Source organism: Hemiscyllium ocellatum, chromosome 28, assembly GCF_020745735.1.
Source record: "Hemiscyllium ocellatum isolate sHemOce1 chromosome 28, sHemOce1.pat.X.cur, whole genome shotgun sequence".
In the NCBI taxonomy this organism is placed as follows: domain Eukaryota; kingdom Metazoa; phylum Chordata; class Chondrichthyes; order Orectolobiformes; family Hemiscylliidae; genus Hemiscyllium; species Hemiscyllium ocellatum.
The window spans coordinates 13,966,959-13,989,171 of NC_083428.1; the positions used below are offsets into that span (position 1 = coordinate 13,966,959).

At 43.1% G+C, this 22,213-nt stretch overlaps 1 protein-coding gene across 2 annotated transcripts in view; it reads left to right on the forward strand.

The window, feature by feature from the left end:
- LOC132828800 (TLE family member 5-like) overlaps nt 1-22,213 on the forward strand; it is a 126,671-nt gene that overhangs the window by 33,002 nt on the left and 71,456 nt on the right. For both annotated transcript variants that reach the window (XM_060845900.1, XM_060845901.1), the window contains exons 3-4: nt 12,170-12,233; nt 14,393-14,437. In XM_060845900.1, the coding sequence (XP_060701883.1) occupies nt 12,170-12,233; nt 14,393-14,437 (109 nt within the window). The remainder of the gene's footprint in view (nt 1-12,169; nt 12,234-14,392; nt 14,438-22,213) is intronic.

A 22,213-nucleotide genomic window follows, 5' to 3' on the forward strand; every position in this document is an offset into this window, starting at 1 on the left:
AATTATTGGGAGGACATTTTGTGGCTGTACAGGACATTGGTGAAGCCATTAATGGAATACTGCATGCAATTCTGGTCTCTCTCCTATATGTAGGATGTTATGAAACTTGAAAGGATTTACAAGGATGTTGCCAGGATTTGGAGGGTTTGAACTATGGGGAGAGGCTGACTAGACTGGGGCTATTTTCCCTGGAGCTGAGGCTGAGAGTCATTGAGTCAGATGTACAGCATGGCAACAGACCCTTCAGTCCAACCTGTCCATGCTGACCAGATATCCCAATCCAATCTAGTCCCAGTTACCAGCACCTTGCCCATATCTTTCTAAACCCTTCCTATTCATATACCATCCAAATGCCTTTTCAATATTCCATACACGTACCACCCTCTGTGTGAAAAAGTTGCCCCTTGCGTCTCTTTTATATCTTTCCCCTCTCACCCTAAACCTCTAGTTCTGGACTCCCTGACCCCAGGGAAAAGACTTTGTCTATTTATCCTATCCATGCCCCTCATAATTTTGTAAACCTCTATAAGGTCACTCCTCAGCCTCCGACACTCCAGGGAAAACAGCCCCAGCCTGTTCAGCCTCTCCCTATAGCTCAAATCCTCCAACCCTGGCAACATCCTTATAAATCTTTCCTGAACCCTTTTCAAGTTTTAAAAGATCCTTCTGATAGGAAGGAGACCAGAATTGCACGCAATATTCCAACAGTGGCTTAACCAATGTCCTGTGCAGCCACAACATGACCTCCCAACTCCTGTACTCCAAACTCTGACCAATAAACGAAAGCATGCCAAACGCTGTCTTCACTATCCTACTTACCTGCAACTCCACTTTCAAGGAGTTATGAACCTGCACTCCTAGGTCTCTTTGCTCAGCAACACTCCCTAGGACTTTACCATTAAGTGTATAAGTCCTGCTAAGATTTGCTTTCCCAAAATGCAGCACCTTGCATTTATCTAAATTAAACTCCGTTTGCCACTTCTCAGCCCATTGGCCCATCTGAGGTAACCTTCTTCGCTGTCTACTGCACCTCCATACTGTCATATGCAAACTTACTGACTACCTCTTATGATCACATCCAAATCATTTAGGTAAGTGACAAAAAGTATTGAACCCAGCACCGATCTTTGTGGCACTCCATTGGTCACAGGCCTCCAGTCTGAAAAAACAACCCTCCACCACCACCCTCTGTCTTCTATGTTTGAGTTAGTTCTGTATCCAAATGGCTAGTTCTCCCTTTATTCCATGAGATCTAACCTTGCTAACCAGTCTCCCATGGGGAACCTTGTCGAATGCCTGACTGAAGTCCATATAGATCACAGCTACTGCTCTGCCCTCATCAATCTTCTTTGTTACTTCCTCAAAAAAACTCAATCAAGTTTGTGAGACATGATTTCCCACACACCAAAGCCATGTTGACTATCCTTATTCAGTCCTTGCCTTTCCAAATACATGTACATCCTGTCCCTCAGGATTCCCTTCAACATCTTGCCCACCATCGAGGTCAGGCTCACCGGTCTATAGTTCCCTGGGTTGTCCATAAGTCCTTACCACCCTTCTTAAACAGTGGCACCATGTTTGCCAACTTCCAGTCTTCTGGCACCTTACCTGTGACTGTCGATGATACAAATATCTCAGCAAGAGAAGTGACCTTAGAGGTTTATAACATTAGGAGAGGCATGGAAAGGATAAATAGACAAGGTCTTTCCCCTGAGGTGTGGGAGTCCAAAACTAAAAGGCGTGGGTTTAAGGTGAGAGGGGAAAGATTTAAAAGGGACCTGAGGGGCATCTTTTTCAAGCAGCGGGTGATGCATATATGTAATGAGCTGCCAGAGAAAGTGGTTGGAGGCTGGTACAATTACAACATTTTAAAAGGCATGTAGATGGGTACATGAATGGGAAGGGTTGAGAGGGATATGGGCCAACTGTTGGCAAATGGGACTAGATTTATGTAAGATATGTAGTCGGCATGGACGAGTTGGATTCAAGGGTTGGTTTCTGGGCTGTACAACTCTGTGACCCTAAGAAAGGCAAAGATTATGCTTCAGTCGATTAAACTTTTATTTAAAGCCAGGTCCATGTTTTATTGAGCCAAGTCTAGTCCCTTTTATACCAGCGTGGATTTGATGGGGAGACTGGTTTTGTACTGTGTAATGATGAAAGGCAATTTTTAAAAATGAGGTCTCAACCCTTCCACCCCGCCCCAATACTTTTGTGTATTTTTGACACTTGACAAAAAGTGTGAAATTGTGGTTTAAGCCATCTATAACAAATGAAGGTCTTGTGCAGTGGTCAGATCATTCAAATTCAACAGGCTCCCAGGTCATCCAAATAATAACACAGATTTTTGTGCAATCCTCAGATCATAATTGAGTGCTAAGTTTGCAAGTTGCATGAAACTAGCCGATGAAATCACTGAAAGACCCATTGGACTGGATTGTTACATGAGGTTACTGGACAACAGTGTGAAATGATTAGAAATGTGGCCATCACTTCAGTGATGAAACAGCTATATGATGAATAGATTTTTGTAAACCAGAGTTTGTTCATGGACACTTCATATCTACTCAATTTAGCTTCTACATGAGAAAGAAAAAAACTTGCATTTATATAATGTCTCGCCTAACCTCAGTCTATCTTGGAGCACTGATACCACAAATCAAGTTCTTTTTTTTGAAGTGTGCCACTATTTTAATGCTAATGGCTGCACAGTAAGACCCCATAGATGGCAATAAACTGAGGACCAGGTTTAATATTTATTGAGAAACAAATGTGAGCTCAGACACCAAGAAATTCCATTCTCTTCCAAATAGCGCCAGAGTCTGTTTTGCAATCACCTGAGAGTGTAATCAGGTGTTGGCTAAATGTTATGTCTGAGAGATGGCACTTCTGATAGCAGAATGGGAATGATGCACTTTGGTTGGATTGTCAATGTTGTTTTAGCGCTCAGTTCTCAAAGTAGGTATTCTCATGTCATTTTACCAGGAGCATGTTAAAATTTAAAGGACTGATTCTGTATTCCCAGGAGGTAACCGGTCATGTGGGCTCACGTTTAAGGAGTATCAGCTCTCCACATCACACTTCTAATTGCCAGCAATGTTGAGAGCGCCTAAACTGAGAATACCCTTTGTGTTCCTTTTTATTGTTTCATCTCGATGCGCATTAAATGGTCTCTCAGAACTAGTAATTGAAAGTTCAAGTACAGAACATGGTTCAATGATTTGTGTTCAGATTTGTGAATATGAGCAAAATTAGATTCTGAAGCTCTGTATAGTTATCATATAAAACTCCACTTGTTTTCTGTCTTGTTCCAAACTTCGTTAACGCTTCGGTTTGCCAACCATCTGGTGCTTGGTTGAGAGGATCTTGATTTTTAAAATTCTCAATTCATACTTTCAAATTTGTTCCTCAACTGTGTCGTATTATCTCTGGGATTACCTCTTCCAGATTCGCGCTCTCGCTCTCCTCTCCACCCTCCCCACCCCACCCCACCAACCCTAATTCTGGCCTCTTAGCTACTACCACCTTCCATCACTTAAGTGGCAGTCACTGTCTCAGCTGTTCGGATGCTAGGCTCTGGAATTCCTTCCTAAACTCCCCTATCTCTCCTGTGCTCTGTGTTGCTCTCCTTGCATCCCTCTCCTTTCAGAAGCTGCTTTTAAAACCCACCTCTTTTTAATCAAGCATTTGGCCTTTAGCTGTAATATTTCCCTGTTTGGCCCAGTGTCAAAATTTGGTTGAAAGTGCACTTTAAAAGGGCCTCAGGATGTTTCTGCATGTTCAAGACTCTATTTAAATATACAAATGTTTTTAAACAAAGCAAGCTGGTGCAGAGATGATTATTACGGCAGTGACATGTTACTGTGCATTTAATAAACCAAACGCTACCATCTTGAGCATCAGTTTGACGGATGCCTCCACTGCAACATAATTACAGTTGCAATCGTCTGCAAGAAGTTGCCTGAACCGGAAGCAAACAGAATATATCCACTTTTAGCCTCTGATTGTCTACCCGCGCCCCCCCCCCCCCCCCCCCCATGACTGGTTCAACTGCCCTGCAGTGTGGACCGTAAGCAGGTCTGCATTTCCTCAGATTTAATACCCAAAGGAAAATAGGATCCAATAAGGTCATTGGAAGTGCTGATACAATCCATTTGCTGAAGTATTTGATGAAAATCAATACTCCTGCTTTCGGCATTTTAATTTTGAACTTGTCTGGTTGGGAATTTGTTAGAAACCTGATTCTCGACCAGTGCGGCAGAGGTGCCTGAGTGTCAGTGAATTATTGTGGACAGCGTGTGTATGACTGAGTACAGACACTGCCCCATAATGGCAAATATAACAATCATTGAAATACTCCACTCGTGCAGTTGTTAACTGTGCACAGTTGGTAACCTATTACACATGGCTGTTTCAAGGTCAAGACTGATGCACTGGTTAGCTAGCGTCTCATTTCAATTGTAATTTGCAGGACTTAATATCAATGAGGTAAAGTTGATGGTTTAATTGAAAGTATATGTGCATTTGTGTGTGCAAGTTGGTGATCATATGGCCCCTTTTTTAAAATGGTGGCCATTTTCCACACAAGATCAGGATACAGGGTAAGGGACTGAAGAGAGCAGTAGTAGTGTGTGTCCTTCAAATGACATGCCAAGTTAAAATACCCTCAATCAAAGAAATATATTGTTGTGAACGCTCAACTGATTCCTTTGCGTACTGCACTGTATCTATGCTGAGCAAAGTCATTGCATCAATTTGCTTGGTTTAACAATGGCATCAGACCATTTTTATTTAATAGCACCATGGGGATGTATCGGCTGGGCAGTTCTCTGACAGATTGTTCTGGTATGTGCCTGTCTGGGAAGTGGAGCTACTTGAGCACCAGAATATCCCCTTAAAAACAAGAGTCAGCCAAGCTAGGAGAAATTGATTGTGGTTTGGATTTGAGTCCTGACTGACTGTAGCATTGTGTAATCTATCTTGGGGAGGATTACTGTGTTCAGCTGGTGGGAGGCTAGAGCCTGAAATCGCAGTAGATCTAACCTGGCATTTAGACAATGGCATCACTTTGCTCTTTAGTTCTGCAGTGAAGATGTGGCCCTTGTTTTTGCAGGCATTCTGAATGCAGAGCTTTATAATGTTAACAATATCTCCCATGCTGAGTTATCTGTATGTATGAGCATTCTGCTGAGATTATCTGGAATCTGTCATTACTGCTGGCCTGTTTGTATACCTGTCAGGAAGATCATTGCTGCTTCTGACCTCCGCAAGAATTTATTAACGCAAGGGCTGTAGTCAAACATTTCTGCGTGTGTGTTTTAATAATTAGATTTTAAAAATGAATTGTGTCACATGGGAATTTGTATGCTGATTGCTGACAAGCCTTTTCCCATCAGTTTGCTCCACTTTTTTTTCTTTTGGTGACTAGTGTGTGTTATATAGTTCTACAGATGCTTCCAGCACACACAAACCATTCAGCCCAGCTAACTCGCGATGTCTGTCTTGCTCTCTCACTCACTGTCTTAGTCTGACTCCATATTATTTCAACAAATAGTTACAATCTCTGTCATGAACAAGAGATGGCCCACCTCTGACCCTTTAGGCACAAGTCCCAAATGGCAAAAGATCTAAGACTGTGTTGGAGAACCAAAAAAAAGTCCTGTTGCTCAAAGTGATGAGAATATTTCTTTCTAATAACATTTTAAAAAACTTTTCCTAACTGTCTTTGCTTTATAAATGTCCTGATTTCCTGGAGGGAGCTAGAAGTGTTGAAGCTGTCAGTTCCATCGTGCCTCATCTCCCAGGGATTGGCTATGAATGAAAGACATGCTGTCACTAATTGAGACATCATGCTTGGTATATGAGGTGTGTCCGTTTTTGTGTTCCAGGGAATAACTTCTGTTGGTCAATCTCCTTTTGCTGTTCTGGTTTAAGAACTCTCGCATCTGCATCAGCAGGTTGGAGGCTGTTGCAATTGAATGAAGTCTGTGTAAGACTCTGTGCACAGTTTTGGTCTCCTGATTAAAAGATGCATATACTTGCCTTTTCGAGGTGTGGAGGTTTGAACACCCAATATGAGGCTGGCTATAATGCAGAAGAGCTGGTGGGGATGCAGGTCTCTCACTCTGTGTCTCTCTCTCTCTCTTTCTGGCTGCTACCTAACCTGTTGAGTATTCACAACATTTTCTCTTTCCCAAATTTTGTTTTGGTGTCATAAAGTCCATTCTTTACTTGAAGTGAATGAACTGATTTTATTCTGCAGAAGCTTTATAAATGTATCGTGTTTGCTATTTGAATGCTGCATATTAATGTAGGGTATGTTTAAAGTCAGCCTTGTGGCTGTTGTGCCCTGGGAAAAAGATCTGTTTTTGGTCATCTGTGTTTCGTATGAAGCTCTAGCAAATACTGTTGACTGGAGTGAGAATCCTTTTGGCTTGTTTAGTGGAAAATAATTAAATGTTGTACGTCTCTGTGGTTTACTCAATAACTACCTGTGTGTTGGAAATGTTGAGTTTCAGTTTGACTCCTGTAGTTAACCTCTGAGTCAGTTGCTTTGAGCTCCACTCCAGGATTTTAAACACATTATTTAGGTTAACATATCTCCCAGTTCTGCTACGCCAGTCAGTGGTGCTATCTTTGACAGGAAGCTGCAAAGTCCAAGCAGATCTGAAAAGTCCCACAAGATTGATTTTTTGAACTGGAGTAATCTGGCTACTTATTTCAAAAGTAATGGCGTGCTGCTCAGTTTGGGATGTTTTGAGGATAAGATGCTCCACAAATTGAAGGTTCCTGTCCCTCAGTTTCCAGGTTCTCTCGCTTCATCAAGGTGTTGTTTGAACAGTAGCACAGCCTTGCATTATGCTAAGTCAGAGGTTGTGCTGTTTGACTGAGTATGTCAATAGCCTTTGTTCGTGGCAATGACCTGGAGTTGGAAATCCAGACAATCCTAGGGCTGCTTTCCTTCCTCCAGAGGGACAAGAAAATTTCCAGTTTTTTTCTCCCCCTTTTCCCTATCACTTTTTTTTTCCTGTCCCAGTACTTGCCGTGAACAGTCTGACTCCAAGTTTGGGGAGAATGATGAGCATTAAACTAAAGCTATGTTTTTGCTGTGCGCAGTCCTGGAGTGGTGTCACTGGGTGTAAACGTGAAGTAAGTGTCTGAGGTCTGCAGCTGGGAGAGTAAGTGGTCACTCCCAGATTCCGGGCCTCAGGAAGCTGTGGGGGCTTCGAGAACAAGTCAAGGTCAGTACCCAACAGCAAGACATTGAGTTAACAGGTGTAACCTTTTGGTGAAAGGGTATAGACTGTTAAGTAGCCTTGCTGGCAGCAGTCTACTTGCACACATTATCACATTGATCCACTTGGAGGCTGGTAACTGTTATCATTTTTTAAAAAAAACCTTACGCTTAATAGCTGAAAAAAAATGATACATCAAGATTACACTTTTTAAAATATTCATTGGAACAAATTACTAAAAACACTATTAACTGAACAGTATCTTTCTTTGTGACTTGTTCCATATGTTGTATAACGGATGACTCCCTAAATCTTGGACCTACCAAAATAAACACACACAATCTCCTTTTTAGGTATTCAATTTCTGTAAAATCCCTGCAGTGTGGAAACAGGTCCTTCGGCCCAACAAATCCATACCAACCCTCCGAGTAACCCACCCAGACCCATTCCCCTCCCCTCCCTATATTTATTCCTGACTAACCTACACATTCCTGCACATTATGGGCAATTTAACATGGCCAATTCACCTAACCTGCACATCTTTGGATTGTGGGAGGAAACCAGATCACCCGAAACCCATGCAGACATGGGGAGAATGTGCGAACTCTACACAGATGATCGCCCCATGCCAGAATCGAATCTGGGCCCCTGACGCTGTGAGGCAGAAGTGCTAAACAATAATGCCGCTCCACAAGTTACTCAATCAATCCCAAAGCTAGAAATAGTGAGATGTTGCAGAGCTAAATGGCTTGCATGTGACAGCCAGATTCTTCTGCATTTCAGAGCTTAGATTAGATTAGATAATCTAATCTAATCTAAGCTCTGAAATGCAGAAGAATCTGGCTGTCACATTACATGAATAGCAAAAGGTTAACACCTAGCACAGGAAGTAACTAGGAAAGGCATATTCACACTTATTGAGAAAGGAATTGAATGTAAATATATGGTAGTTATGCTTCAGTAATGTTTCTTCAGTGCACGGGTGTGACCACATTTGGCACAGTGAGCAATACTGGTCTCCTTATTGAAGGAAGAGCACAAATGCCTTTTGAAGTAATTCAATGGTGATCTGTTAGAATAATAGGTGAAATGGGCAAGTTTTCTAATGAGATGAAGTTAGACAGGTTCAATTCGTATCCACTGGAGTTCAGAAGAGTTGGGTGTGATCTAGAATCCCTACAATGTGGAATCAAGCCATTTGGCCCATGGAGTCCACACTGATCCTCAGAAAAGCATTCCACCCAGCAACCCATGCCTCCATGCACCCCCACCCCCCAAGATCCCTAGAACCCACAAATTCCGTGGCTAATGCCTCCAGCCTGCACATCCTTAGACTTATAGACAACTTTGCATGGCCAGTGAACCTAACCTGCACATCTTTGGATTGTGGAAGGAGCCCAGAGCACCCAAAAGAAATTTGCGTAGACACTGGAAGTTTGTACAAACTCCACACAGTTGCCTGAGGCTGGAATTGAACCAGTCACTGGTGCTGTGAGGCAGCCGTGCTATACTCTGCAGCCCGGTAGGTTTGATTGAAACCTAGAAGAACCTGTGACATCTTGACGGTCTACATGAGGCAAAGATTTTCCTGTTATGGGAGAATCTAGAACTGAGGTCTTTTTTTTCTCAAAAACCAAAGGTTTTCAATTAAAGACACCAGATGGGGTAAAATTTAATTTTTACTGAAGATCATGAGTTTTGGACTGCACTGTTTCAAAACTCTGTGGAAGCCAAGTGTTTGAACGTTTTTAATACAGGTAAAAACAATGACTGCAGATACCGGAAACCAGACTCTGGATTAATGGTGCTGGAAGAGCACAGCAGTTCAGGCAGCATCCGAGGAGCAATAAAATCGCCATTTCAGGCAAAAGCCCTTCATCAGGAATACAGGCAGAGTGCCAGAAGGGTGGAGAGATAAGCGAGAGGAGGGTGGAGGTGGGGAGAAAGTAGCATAGAGTACAATAGGGGTGTGAGGGTGGGGATGGAGGTGATAGGTCAGAGAGGAGGGTGGGGGAAGGTAGCGAAGAGAATGGGTGGATGGAGGTGGGATGAAGGTGATAGTGAAGTTGAACACTTCTCCTCCACTTCTGAGCTTAGTTTCACAATCATGACTCCCGCCCACCTTCCGAGGAGCCCTTCGCTCACCTCCACAACACTGCATTCACCTGGACACCCCGCGCTGGCCTATTACGCCCTCGACCTCTTCATTTCCAACTGCCGCCGGGACATTAACCGCCTCAACCTGTCTACCCCCCCCCTCCTACTCCAACCCCGACCTCACCATCAAGCCAGCAGATAAAGGGGCGCAGTGGTAGTCTAGCGCACTGACCTCTACAGCGCTGAAGCCAGATGCCAACTTGAGGACACCACCTCCGACCGCACCCTCGACCATAATCCCACCCCCCTCCATCTCCCAGACCATACAGAACCTCATCACCTCAGGCAATCTCCCACCCACAGCTTCCAACCTCATAGGCCAGGAACCCCACACTGCCCGGTTCTACCTCCTTCCCAAGATCCACAAGCCTGACCACCCTGGCCGACCCATTGCCTCAGCATGTTCCTGCCCCACTGAACTCATTTCTACCGACCTCGACACTGTCCTATCCTCCCTCGTCCAGGAACTCCCCACATACGTTTGAGACACCACCCACGCCCTCCACCTCCTACAAGACTTCTGTTTCCCCGGCCCCCAACGCCTCATCTTCACCATGGACATCCAATCCCTTTACACCTCCATCCACCATGACCAGGGCCTCCAAGTCCTCCATTTCTTCCTTTCCCAACGTCCCCAACAGTACCCTTCCACCGACACACTCATTCGTTTGACCGAACTGGTCCTCACCCTTAACAATTTCTCCTTCGAATCCTCCCACTTCCTCCAGACCAAAGGAATAGACAAGGGCACCTGTATGGGCCCCTGCTATGCCTGTCTCTTTGTTGGCTATGTAGAACAGTCCATCTTCCGTAATTACACCGGCACCACTCCCCACCTCTTCCTCTGCTACATTGATGACTGCATTGCCGCCACCTTGTGCTCCCATGAGGAGGTTGAACAATTCATCAACTTCACCAACACATTCCACCCTGACATTAAATGTACCTGGATCATCTCTGACACCTCCTCCGCTTCCTAGACCTCTCCATCTCCATTAATGATGACCGACTTGACACCAACATTTTTTTATAAACCCACTGACTCCCACAGCTACCTGGATTACATCTCTTCCCACCCTACCTCCTGGAAAAAATGCCATCCCGTATTACCAATTCCTCCGCCTCCGCTGTATCTGCTCCCAGGAGGACCAGTTCCACCGCAGAACACACCAGATGGCCTCCTTCTTTAGAGACTGCAATTTCCCCTCCCACGTGATTAAAGATGTCCTCCAACACATCTCGTCCACATCCCGCACCTCTGCCCTCAGAACCCACTCCTCCAACCGTAACATGGACTGAACCCCCCCCCCCCCCCCCCCCCCCCCCCCACAACCCGGTGCTCACTTTCCACCCCACCAACCTTCTCATAAACCAAATCATTCGGCAACATTTCCGCCACCTCCAAAAAGACCCCACCACCAGGGATATATTTCCCTCCCCACCCCTTTTCCGCCTTCCGCAAAGACCGTCCCCTCCGTGACTACCTGGTCAGGTCCACGCCCCCCTACAGCCCACCCTCCCATCCTGGCAGCTTCCCCTGCCACCGCAGGAATTGCAAAACCTGCACCCACACCAACTCCCTCGCATCCATCCAAGGCCCTAAAGGAGCCTTCCATATCCATCAAAGTTTTACCTGCACATCCACCAATATCATTTATTGTATCCGTTGCTCCCGATGCGGTCTCCTCTACATTGGGGAGATTGGACGCCTCCTAGCAGAGAGCTTTAGGGAACATCTCTGGGACACCTGCACCATTCAACCACACCGCCCTGTGGCCCAACATTTCAACTCCCCCTCCCACTCTGCCGAGGACATGGAGGTCCTGGGCCACCTTCACCACCGCTCCCTCACCACCTGGACATCTGGAGGAAGAATACCTCAGCTTCTACTTCGGAACACTTCAACCCCAGAGAATCAATATGGACTTCACCAGTCTCCTCATTTTTCTTTCTCCCACCTCACCCCAGTTCCAAACTTCCAGCTCAGCACTGTCCCCATGACTTGTCCTACCAGCCTATCTTCTTTTCCACCTATCCACTCCACCCTCCTCCCTGACCTAGCACCTTCATCCCACCCCCATCAACCCTTTGTACTCTATGCTACCTTCCCCCATCCCCACCCTCTCATTTATCTCTCCACCCTTCAGGCTCTCTGCCTGTATTCCCGATGAAGGGCTTTTGCCCGAAACGTCGATTTTACATTTTTAATACAGCCTCAGAAGTACATCTCTGCGTTTATATTCAAGCGCTCTCAAAATAAATGTCATCATTACATTTGCCTTCCTAACTATTGACTCAACGTGCAAGTTTATCTTGAGAGAATTCTGGTCTAGAACACCCAGACTTCTGAATTTTCTGTCCATTTAGGAAATAGTTCAGGCCTCTATTCTTCTTACCAAAGTACATTACCTCACACTTCCTCAGATTGTACTCCGTATGCCACTATTTTGCCCACTTTCCTAACCCGTCCAAATCCTTCTGCACTCTCCACCTCAATGCTACCTGTCCCTCCACCTATCTTGGTATCATCTGCAAACTTAGCCAGAATGCCCTCCGTTCCTTCATTTGGATCATTAGTGTAGAGAGCATGAGAGCAGTGGATTTTTATTGTCTTCAGCGGATGTATTGGGTAGTCATACAAAGAAAATGTAACTGGGTATAATGTTTTCACTTTATTTCCACAAGACAGAGCTTGGATTTGGAATGAAACCTGAATGAAAACAATGTTTTCTTCGAATTTGTCATTTAAAAATTTTTTTTTGTATTTTTAACAACAGCCTCAAGTTGGAATGTGACAAACTGGCCAGTGAAAAGACAGAAATGCAGCGCCATTATGTCATGGTAAGGACTTTTTCTTTGATTGCACCTTTACAAAAGGGTTGTCGTCTACCCACATTGTATTCTGCATTGTGTCAATGTTCAGATGCACATATACCTGCAGGGGTGGGGGAGGTCTCACTAATCGTAAAGAACTATAAATCTTTCTCCACCATGTCATATGTACAGTCTTGCCACCTCTAACTTAAAAATGGTGATATAATGTTGGTATGTTATGCATTCTTTTTGAACTGACAGGCTAGGAACACTTGAGCTGCCTATCCATTTTAGCCACACATGGGGTTTCTGGGCACTGCTCATGAGCAGTTTCTGAAAAGTTCTGTAAATGCTGGAGGTCTGAATTTGATTTATTTTTAAAAAGCTAGAGAAACTCAACCGGTCAGGCAGCATCTAATGAAGTTAGCATTTCAAGTTCAGTGTGAATCATAATCAGAACTGGAAGAGTTAGGAAAATGGTGGATTTTATACCATTTGATAAAGTGCAGGGGGAGGAGGAGGAGTGGAACAGAAGGTGATGGTGTTTAGTGCAAAAGTCAAGGGAGTGCTAATAGTGGTAAAGTAGAGATAATTAGGTGTGAAAACTTTTAAGATTCATTAGCACTCCCTTTCTTTTATCCTGAGTACCTGTCAATCTGTTCCACTTACGTTTGCACCACCCCTCTGTCAACAAAAATAAACCCACCGTTCCAAGGACCTCCAGTTCTGGGGAAGAGTCTGATCAGACTAACTCACTCACACTTTCCACAGATGTTGCCAGAGCTGTTGAGTTTCTCCAGCTCAGTTTTAATTCCAACAGTTGCAATGTGACCCAAATAATTACTCTGGGACTTCCCTGTTTAATTTGAAATGGATGCTTGAAATAATTGTGCCTGATCTTATTACCATCAAAGGTGAACCTGCATTCCACCCCCCCACCTTTGTTTTTCAGTTGGAAGACAGGGCATGAGATTTTTTTTTTGTTTGTGCACTAAGCAGTGGGATTTCCTTACCAACATGGAATGCAACTCTTGGATTAAATATTGAATGAGGAATGTTTGATACCCTATTCTATTTTTACATTGCTCTTGATGTGAAAAGTGTAGTTGACTGTGTGTTCCCCTCTATGCTTCATTTTTCACTCCTCCCTGATCTTATCTCCTCTCTCTTTGTAACTTCTCTTGAATATGGAGGCACATGGGCCACCAAACACTTGATTGTTTTAAGTACTTAATCCTTGATTTTTCCGCTGACATTTCTAATCGGGAGCATAAACCTGTTTCCCTAGCCTACATTCCATTAGCTGATCTCTGCCTTGGTTTATTGATCCAGGCTCAAAGGGGAATTTGACTAAGGTTTCTATGCCTGATAATGCCACCTTTTTTAGATGTGTGTGTGTGTGTATGGTGGTGGAAAGCAGATTTGAAATCTGGACCAAATGTGGCAGGCCACTGGCTAAACGTAAAGTCATTGGACGAGTTACCCAGAGGCCTAGGCTATTGTGCTGGAGATGGGTTCAAGTACCAACATGGCAGCTGGTGGAATTGAATTTAAATTCCCAAATCTGAAATGTAATATTATTTTCAGTTATGATGAGTATGGCAACAATCATTGAATGTTGTAAAAGCTCATCTAATTTACTAATATCTTTCTAAAGAAGGAAATTTGTTATTTCCCACCATTTCCCCCAAAAGCAAACTGGCCTTCACGTGACTGCAGACCCACCGCAAATTGGTTAACTCATTGCTGTTTGACAAAACCCCAAACAGCCACTCAGCATTTAGGAGTAGGCGCAAAATGCTGGCTTTGTCAGGAGCACCCACCTCCCATGGAAGAATACAGAAGCGTGAATGCCCATATAGCCTAGGAACTGCGAGCAGCATCCTAGATAATGTTGGGAGACCGAATGAAGACATTTCTGTCTGGGGGAATAAAAGGCATAGAGCTCACCATTAGGCAGTGTGCTTTATAGCAGTCTCCAAGGACAGGAATTTGGCTTTAAAGGGTTGACATACCTTGTGTATTTATCTGATGCATTACATTTGATGCACAAACCAGTTCCACTAGAGATCAGAAATGGATATCTTGGTGATCATATCTTGGTTGTATGAGTAATAACCTAACCAGAGAGTCATTCAGAAGAGTGCAAGATGTTAACATTTTGGTTTGATTTTCTTTCCCCCCAGTATTATGAAATGTCTTATGGTTTGAACATCGAAATGCATAAACAGGTACGTAGCCTTCTTGGTCTTTTCCTGAGAAACTCTTCATTGCTTGTCATTGAACCGTTTACAGAGGCTATGTATTCTCCCTGAAATTAGTCCTACCATAAATGTGACAAATTTCATGATTGAGCTTGGTTGTAAATAGAACTTTTCTCTTTGTAATTTCCAATTATTCATCAATGAATAATTAAATGTTCTTTTTAATTGGAACTGCCGACAGATTAATTTGAATGATAAATTAATAATGGGCACTGTCTCATTTATTATTACTTTTTATAAAGTGCTTCAGAGCTTTCAACCTTTATTAAATATTTAAAAAGTAAATGTCGTTGACTTCAGTTGTGCACCTATTGTTTGATGTTTTACTCTCTCCTTCCACTCATGTTCCAGGAAATCAAATGTGACATTATATTATGAACTGTTAACATCTTTGGGGGGGCTCATTTCCTGCTGAATAGCATCTAGAAATGGAATGGTAAAGATCCTGTGGTCCCTGGTAGAACTTGTTGACTCCTTGCAGGTTCCTGTTTTTTTTGTGTGGTATGAAAATCCATTGTAATGGGTGAGAAGTTCAAGCAACACCTGTGTTATGATTAATTAACTGCTTTCTCATGGTGTGTAGTTGCTGCATGGATATCGATTAAAAGATTTTTTTTGTAACCTGTCCGCTTGAGCTCTGCAGCAGTCTCAACATCGTGCATCTTGCCTGCAGATTGAAGTTTTGATCTATGTACGTTGGGCTGCAGTATTGTCACTTCCAGATTCCCTTCCCTAAAGGACGGATCAGATTTTTTAAAATAATAATTGATCATGGCCACATGGTTGCTTAGTGAGTTTTATTGACTATAAAATGCTTCGTTTGCCATGATCGAATTCAAACCAATGTCCCCCAGAACGGTAGCCTGGGGTTCTGAATTAATAGCTGAAAATGTGTTGCTGGAAAAGTGCAGCAGGTCAGGCAGCATCAAAAGAGCAGGAGAATCGACGTTTCGGGCATAAGCCCTTCTTCAAGAAAGGCTGTTCTGAATTAATAGTTCAGTGACCTTACTACCCCCACCCCCTCCCCTCCACCAATGATGCCTGACCTTATGAGTTCCAACCGTACTCGATTGTTTTAATTTCAGATTTGCGTATGTGCAGAATTTTACTAGAATGATATCAGCAATGTTAAAAATCACTCAACACCAGGTTGCAGTCCAACAGGTTTATTCAGAAACAGCAGCTTTCAGAGCGCTGCTTCTTTATCAAGTAGCTGTACAGCAGGATCATAACACTCAGAATTTATAACAAAAAGATTAATGTGTCATGCAACTGAAATGCTCAATGTATCATTTCAGTTGCTTGACTCTAATCTTTTGCTATAAATTCTGTGTTTTATCTTGTTCCAATACTACCTGATTAAAGGAGCAGCGCTCTGAAAGCTAGTACTTCCAACTAAGCCTGCTGGACTATACCCTTGTGTTGTGTGATTTTTAACTTTGGCATTGCTGACATCTATGTGGGTGGACAAACTTAACTCTGGAGTCGAGGAGAGGCAAGGGTTGCTGTCCTTAGAACAGAAAGGGTTCAGAGGAGAAGACCTTTTGGTCCACCCAGTCCATGCCAAACATTATCCCAAGCTCAACTAGTCCCACTTACTTGCTCCAGGCCGATATCCCTCCAAACCTTTCCTCCTCCACTTATCTAAGTGGCGTAAAGTAGAGCAAACTGGCAAAAGAACTGGAGATGACCTGAGGAAAGAAAAATTTTGCCAACTTGTTCTCCAGCATGCCTGGCCTGGAAACCATTTCAATCATTCTTCTAAAGGGGAAATTTACAAAGCTCGAAGTGCCAGTACGTTCACAATGGGCAGAATGGTCACCTTCTGTATTATTCTACAAATTATGTATTTCTCTGCTCCCCTACACCAGCACCTTGTTCTCTCCAGTTTGACCAACAGTCTTTCACACTTTTTCTGGTCTTGGGGAAAACTTCATTCCAATTCAAAATGTGACTTTGGACTTTCCAAGGATATTGGCTGAATCTAGGATTTTCTGTTTGCTGTTGTAAATTTTAATGTGAAGTTGCTAAGGAATGAGGTATGATGGGTATGAGTGCTGTACCATAGCCGATTGATGTGGTATTGACACTAAAAATGGCAATTGACGACATCGCGAACAGTTTACACTCAAACTTTCAACTATGTTCATCACTTTGAATAGTCAGTCTGTATGACTTTTGTGCCTGTTTTTGTGTGCTCTCTTTAATAGAGCAAGAGGGTATTCTTGCTATTTAGAATGGAATTGAAAGGAGGCAGGGTGTATAATTTGTCCACTGTTTGTCAAACAGGACTAATTTCTACTCCAAAATTCTGTGTGCTGTTGACCATGTGCACAGCATCAGAAAAATAGTGATAAAATGGAACGGCACTGCAACAGCCCACTCCAAGAGTAGGTCATCTGGTCCCTTCGATAACAGAGCCAGGCCATGATGCTCTCTGAAGGGCTCATGCCAGAAATGTCAATTCTCCTGCTCCTCAGATGCTGCCTGACCTGCTGTGCTTTTCCAATGGCACATGTTTCAACTCTGACTCTCCAGGAACTAGTGTCCTTACTTTCTCCATGATGCTCTCTACCAACTCATTCCCTGGTGTGATCTATTAGCGAGACTAGACTTCTGGACGAGGAGTATTTGGCACCTGCACTGGATAACAACAGCAAATTCTGAGTCATCATAGTGTCATAGAGATGTACAACACGGAATCAGACCCTTCAGTCCAACCCGTCCATGCCGACCAGATATCCAACCCAATCTAGTCCCACCTGCCAGCACCCGGCCCATATCCCTCCAAACCTTTCCTATTCATATACCCATCCAAATGCCACTTAAATGTTGCAATTGTACCAGCCTCCATCACTTCCTCTGGCAGCTCATTCCATGCACAGACTACCCTGTGTGAAAAAGTTGCCCCTTAGATCTCTTTTATATCTTTCTCCTCCTAACCTAAACCTATGCCCTCTAGTTCTGGACTCCCCCACCCCAGGGAAAAGACTTTTGTCTATTTATCCTATCCATGTCCCTCATGATTTTATAAACCTGTAAGGTCACCCCTCAGCCTCCGACGCTCTAGGGAAAACAGCCCCAACCTAGTCAATCTCTCCCTAGAGCTCAAATCCTCCAACCCTGGCAACATCCTTGTAAATCTTTTCTGAACCCTTTCCCATCAGAAGGATCTTGTGAAACTTGAAGGAGACCAGAACTGCACGTAATATTCCAACAGTGGCCTAACCAATGTCCTGTACAGCCACAACATGACCTCCCAACTCCTGTACTCAATACTCTGACCTATACTCTGAAAGCATGCCAAACGCCACCTTCACTATCCTATCCACCTGCGATACCACTTTCAAGGAGCTATGAACCTGCACTCCAAGGTCTTTGTTCAGCAACACTCCCCAGGACCTTACCATAAAATGTATAAGTCCTGCTAAGATTTGCTTTCCAAAAATACAGCACCTCACATTTATCTAAATTAAGTCCATCTGCCACTCCTCAGCCCATTTGGTCAAGATGCCTCATAATCTGAGGTAACCTCCTTCGCTGTCCACTACACCTCCAATTTTGGTGTCATCAGCAAACTTACTAACTATACCTCTTATGCTCCTATCCAAATCATTTTTATATATAACAAAAAGTAGTGGACCCACTACTGATCCTTGTGGCACTCCAGTATGTTGATCAATTTTAATATTGGTTAATCACTGTTGAGAGATGTGTGTTGATGACTGTGGCTCTGTTAGTATCCCTCTTTGCCATTTTGAACACAGGTTCAATTCCCATTCCAGAGCTGCTTCACCTAACAAATCAAAGCTGACTCTCCAAAGCAGGACTGGAGCACTGCACTGCTGTTGGTATCATCTTCAGATGAGACATTAGCCTCTTTGAATGAATGTCACCTCAAAGTAGAGCAGAGGAGTTACCCATGGTGTCTTAGTCAATATTTATCCTTCAATCAGCACAAAAACAGATTAGCTTAATGTCAGTGGGATTTGGATGTTTGCAATATTAACATAACCTAACCTAAGCAAAACTAGGGAGAAAGTCTTCTTGGATTGTGTCTCAGCTAGGCAGCAGATGAATTCACAACTCTAGGAGAATCTAAACTTCTAGAATCAAATTGTGTAGTGAGGACAGATCACAGAAGTTTTTGGCTGATTAAAAAAGGAGTCTGTGGAATGACATTTGGGTATTTGGTTACTGGTTAGCACCAGCTTGATGTTGGGACTGAATGTTGCGTGTTGATAAAACTCCTCATTTGAAATCTCTTGTAGTGTGATGAGATTGAATTGCATTTTACTCTGCAGGGTTTTTAAGAAAACAAATTAATGAGGTTGTAATTTCGGAAACCAGCTGGCATGATGAGCATCAAACCTGACATCTGACAGGATGAATTTCAGGAGGTTAATTGAAGTGAGCCAAATCTTCAGTTTTAATTCAGCTGTTTCGAAATGAACTCGCTGTGTAGGCAGGAAGGGCAAGCTTGGAGTCGGAAATATTACTGCGGTTTAACGTTTTGACTGAAGTACCATTTCTGTGCATGCTCTTTTTCTAGCCTTATTTCTATCTCTCACTGATAGTCGGTGCTTACAACACTTTTTTCCAAGTTACCAGTTGCAGCTCCCCACCTGTGCGATGTTTCTGATGAGGCGGTGCAGTGGTGTGGATTGATTCTGGTTTTGTGTTTGTTGTAGGATGGGGGTGGGGTGGGGGGGGGGGGGTGACTCTGATGCTATGTTGCTGGAGGAGAGATTGTGAATGAATATATGAGAGAATTATGAGGCCTAATATTCCCAAATCTTGATGTTATAATGTCACACTCTCTGTATGTCAGTATTTGTTTTAGTGACATGGGGGTCCGTTAGCTCAGTTGACAGGCCAGTTTGTGATGCAGAGTGGTGTCAACACGAGGGTTCAGAACCCCCACCAGCTGATGCTACCATGAAGGACTTTCCTTCTCAACCTCTCTCCTTGTGTGAAGTCTACTGCCCCTCCAGTTAAACCACCACCTGCCTTCTCTAATAAGAGAGCAGCCCTTGGACCCTCCAAGACCATGATGTGACCAAAGGATGTGACGGTCTCCTGATCTGTCTTGACATACTACTGGAAGCATGTTCCTCTCTTGTTAATGTTAGTCCAAACATTTAAAAGATGTGTCTGTGAATGCAACTCATGTACAGAATAGCTAACTGTAATAAATGTCTGTTAGATTCTTTTAATACCATGATATCTACATCTAGTTTCTTCTGTTACAAAGATAGCAGAAGCATTCTTGCAACCATTGAAATAGCCTGCATGAGGGAAGAACCGCATTGTTAGGCTATGTTATGGAATTATTTAATTTAGGGTACATTTGAGAAGTGAAGGGGTCATGTGACTTGTTCTGAATTCTGCCTAGCACCAAGATTGGCTGGCTTTATTGTTAAAGGGAAGCCAAGGTTGCTTTATTGGGAAGCAGATAAAAGATATTCACACCTGTAGGCAATAGGTATACTGGTAATGGTGAGATCATTTAAAGCGTGGTCTGGCAGCCATCAGTGCACACTTTGCAACTTTAAACTGTCAATTTGATTATGATATTAAGTGGAATTGGTTGTCCAGATAATAAGTAACTAATTAACCTATCTGCCTGGATACAAGGCCCATGAGATAACCACTGCCAGGAAGATGAACTCTGGAATGGGTACTGTCACAGTACACCATTGTAGAATTGGGTTGCAGTTTTTTTACTGAAGAAATCCCTGAACCTTGTACAGTATATAGGAAACTCTACATGAATCTTTGAGCAGAGATTGACATTACCAGTCTCGTTCACCGTGTGGAAAGAGTATGGGAGTTCAAGCTCTGATCAAAAAGACCAAGTTAGAATCAACGAATCCTTACAGTGTGGAAGTAGGCCATTAAACCCAACAAGTCCACACCATCCCTCCAAAGAGTAACCCATCCAGATCCATTCCTCTGACCCTTTATTTACCCCTGACCAAAGCATCTCACCTACACATCACACTATAGGTGATTTAACATGGCCAATTCACCTAACGTCTCTCATCTTTGGACTGTGAGAGGAAGCCAGAGTGCTCAGAGGAAACCCACACAGACACTGGGAGAATGTGCAAACATACAGACAGTCGTCCAAGGCTAGAATTGAACCTGCCTCCCTGACGCTGTGAGGCAGCAGTGCTAGCCACTGTGCCACCCAGTTTTTGAGGATTTGAATGAAGCTGGAAAGTGCACCTAACTGTGTGTGGGAGAGGTAATCTCCAGAAAAACGCATATCACGAAAGATTGTTTGGCAATTAAAAGTTGCCCAGCTAATGAAGGGAAAATAAAGGAGCACTCTAGACCTGTGAATTACTCAGGACTGATTCCTGGAGGGGCAGAGCTGGTCCACTTGAGCAAGTGTAAAGCCTAACTATAACACTTATAGTTTAAAAGTGAGCAGAGAACAATTTGCCTACAAAAGTAGTGCTTAGGTACTGTTGTTTTTAATTTGTTTGTTACAGTAAAAGTTTTAAGTCTTAATCCTTTTTGATTAGTCAGCAAAAATTCAGATTTCTTTTCTCATTAAAACCTTTCCAAGTTTATGGGGATTGAAACAGCGCTATTAATAAATGGTTTATAATACTTTGGCCTCCATCACCTATAGAGATGAGCAAAGCCAGCAAAGGCAGAGTGCTGATCCTGACACAATATTTCTTGTTGTTGAAAGGAAGGTAACACTGAGCAAGGACCAGGACAGAAAATATTGTATGATTAAGATGGTCTCCATTGTTCTGTCAAAGCGAATGCTTTCTGTCACTCAGTGATTGTGCTGTTTTGTACTCTCCGAGCTGAATGATTTCCAAGACGTGGATAGAAAGTTGAAGGTAATGCAGTAAGAGTCATTTGTCCCTCTTGCCCTTCAAAGCTGGGAGCTTAAGCAGTTTTACATTCCTTTGACCCAGCATTTTATAGAGCTGTAATGTGACTGTACATTATGGCACTGATTTATTATTTCTGAAATTTATTTTCAAACCCATTGGTGTGAAGATTGCATTCGTTCTCCAGAGAAGGCTTAATAAAGCCATAAATCAATGTTGTTACAATTGCTGGTATGCTGCACAATAGATTGGGCCCCGATTACACTTCGGCAAAGTCAACCTGATGCTGTTTGGGGTGAGTAATGGCATTTAATGATCGGATGCGCCGCCGGAGTGGAGGAGTTGTAAAATAATGTTAACCAACTAGTGTAGTTGCCTTTGAAATCCCAACTGGATCATTTGAAGTGAAGAGGAAAAGGGTTAGTTCAAAGTTCTGTTCTTTATTGGAAACATAACAGGATGGAGGAGCAGAAAGCAGAGACTGTGTGCTGTTATTGTAAGTACTGGGTCAGTGCTTGTACAGTTTAATCTGTGTCAAAGATCTGGTTAACATAAGTGAGCAGCTATCATATAACAACATGTTTTACTTGGAAGAACATGTTATGAAATAGAAGCAGCCCATCATGGTTGCATCAACTTTGCTGCACATGTGCTTCCTCTTGTCATGTCTAACATTTTCATCGTATCCTTTGACTTCTTTTCACCTTCAGTACTTCACTAGCATTCCCTTAAATGCATTACCCAGTACATTACTGGCTCTCTTAATGTCAGTTGACTAATAGTTTGAGTAAATGGGCAAAACCTTGTCAGATGTGGGATTTTGAGAGAAAATGTGAGGTTATGCACTTAGCCAGAAAGAATAGAGGAGCTGGATATTGTTTAAATG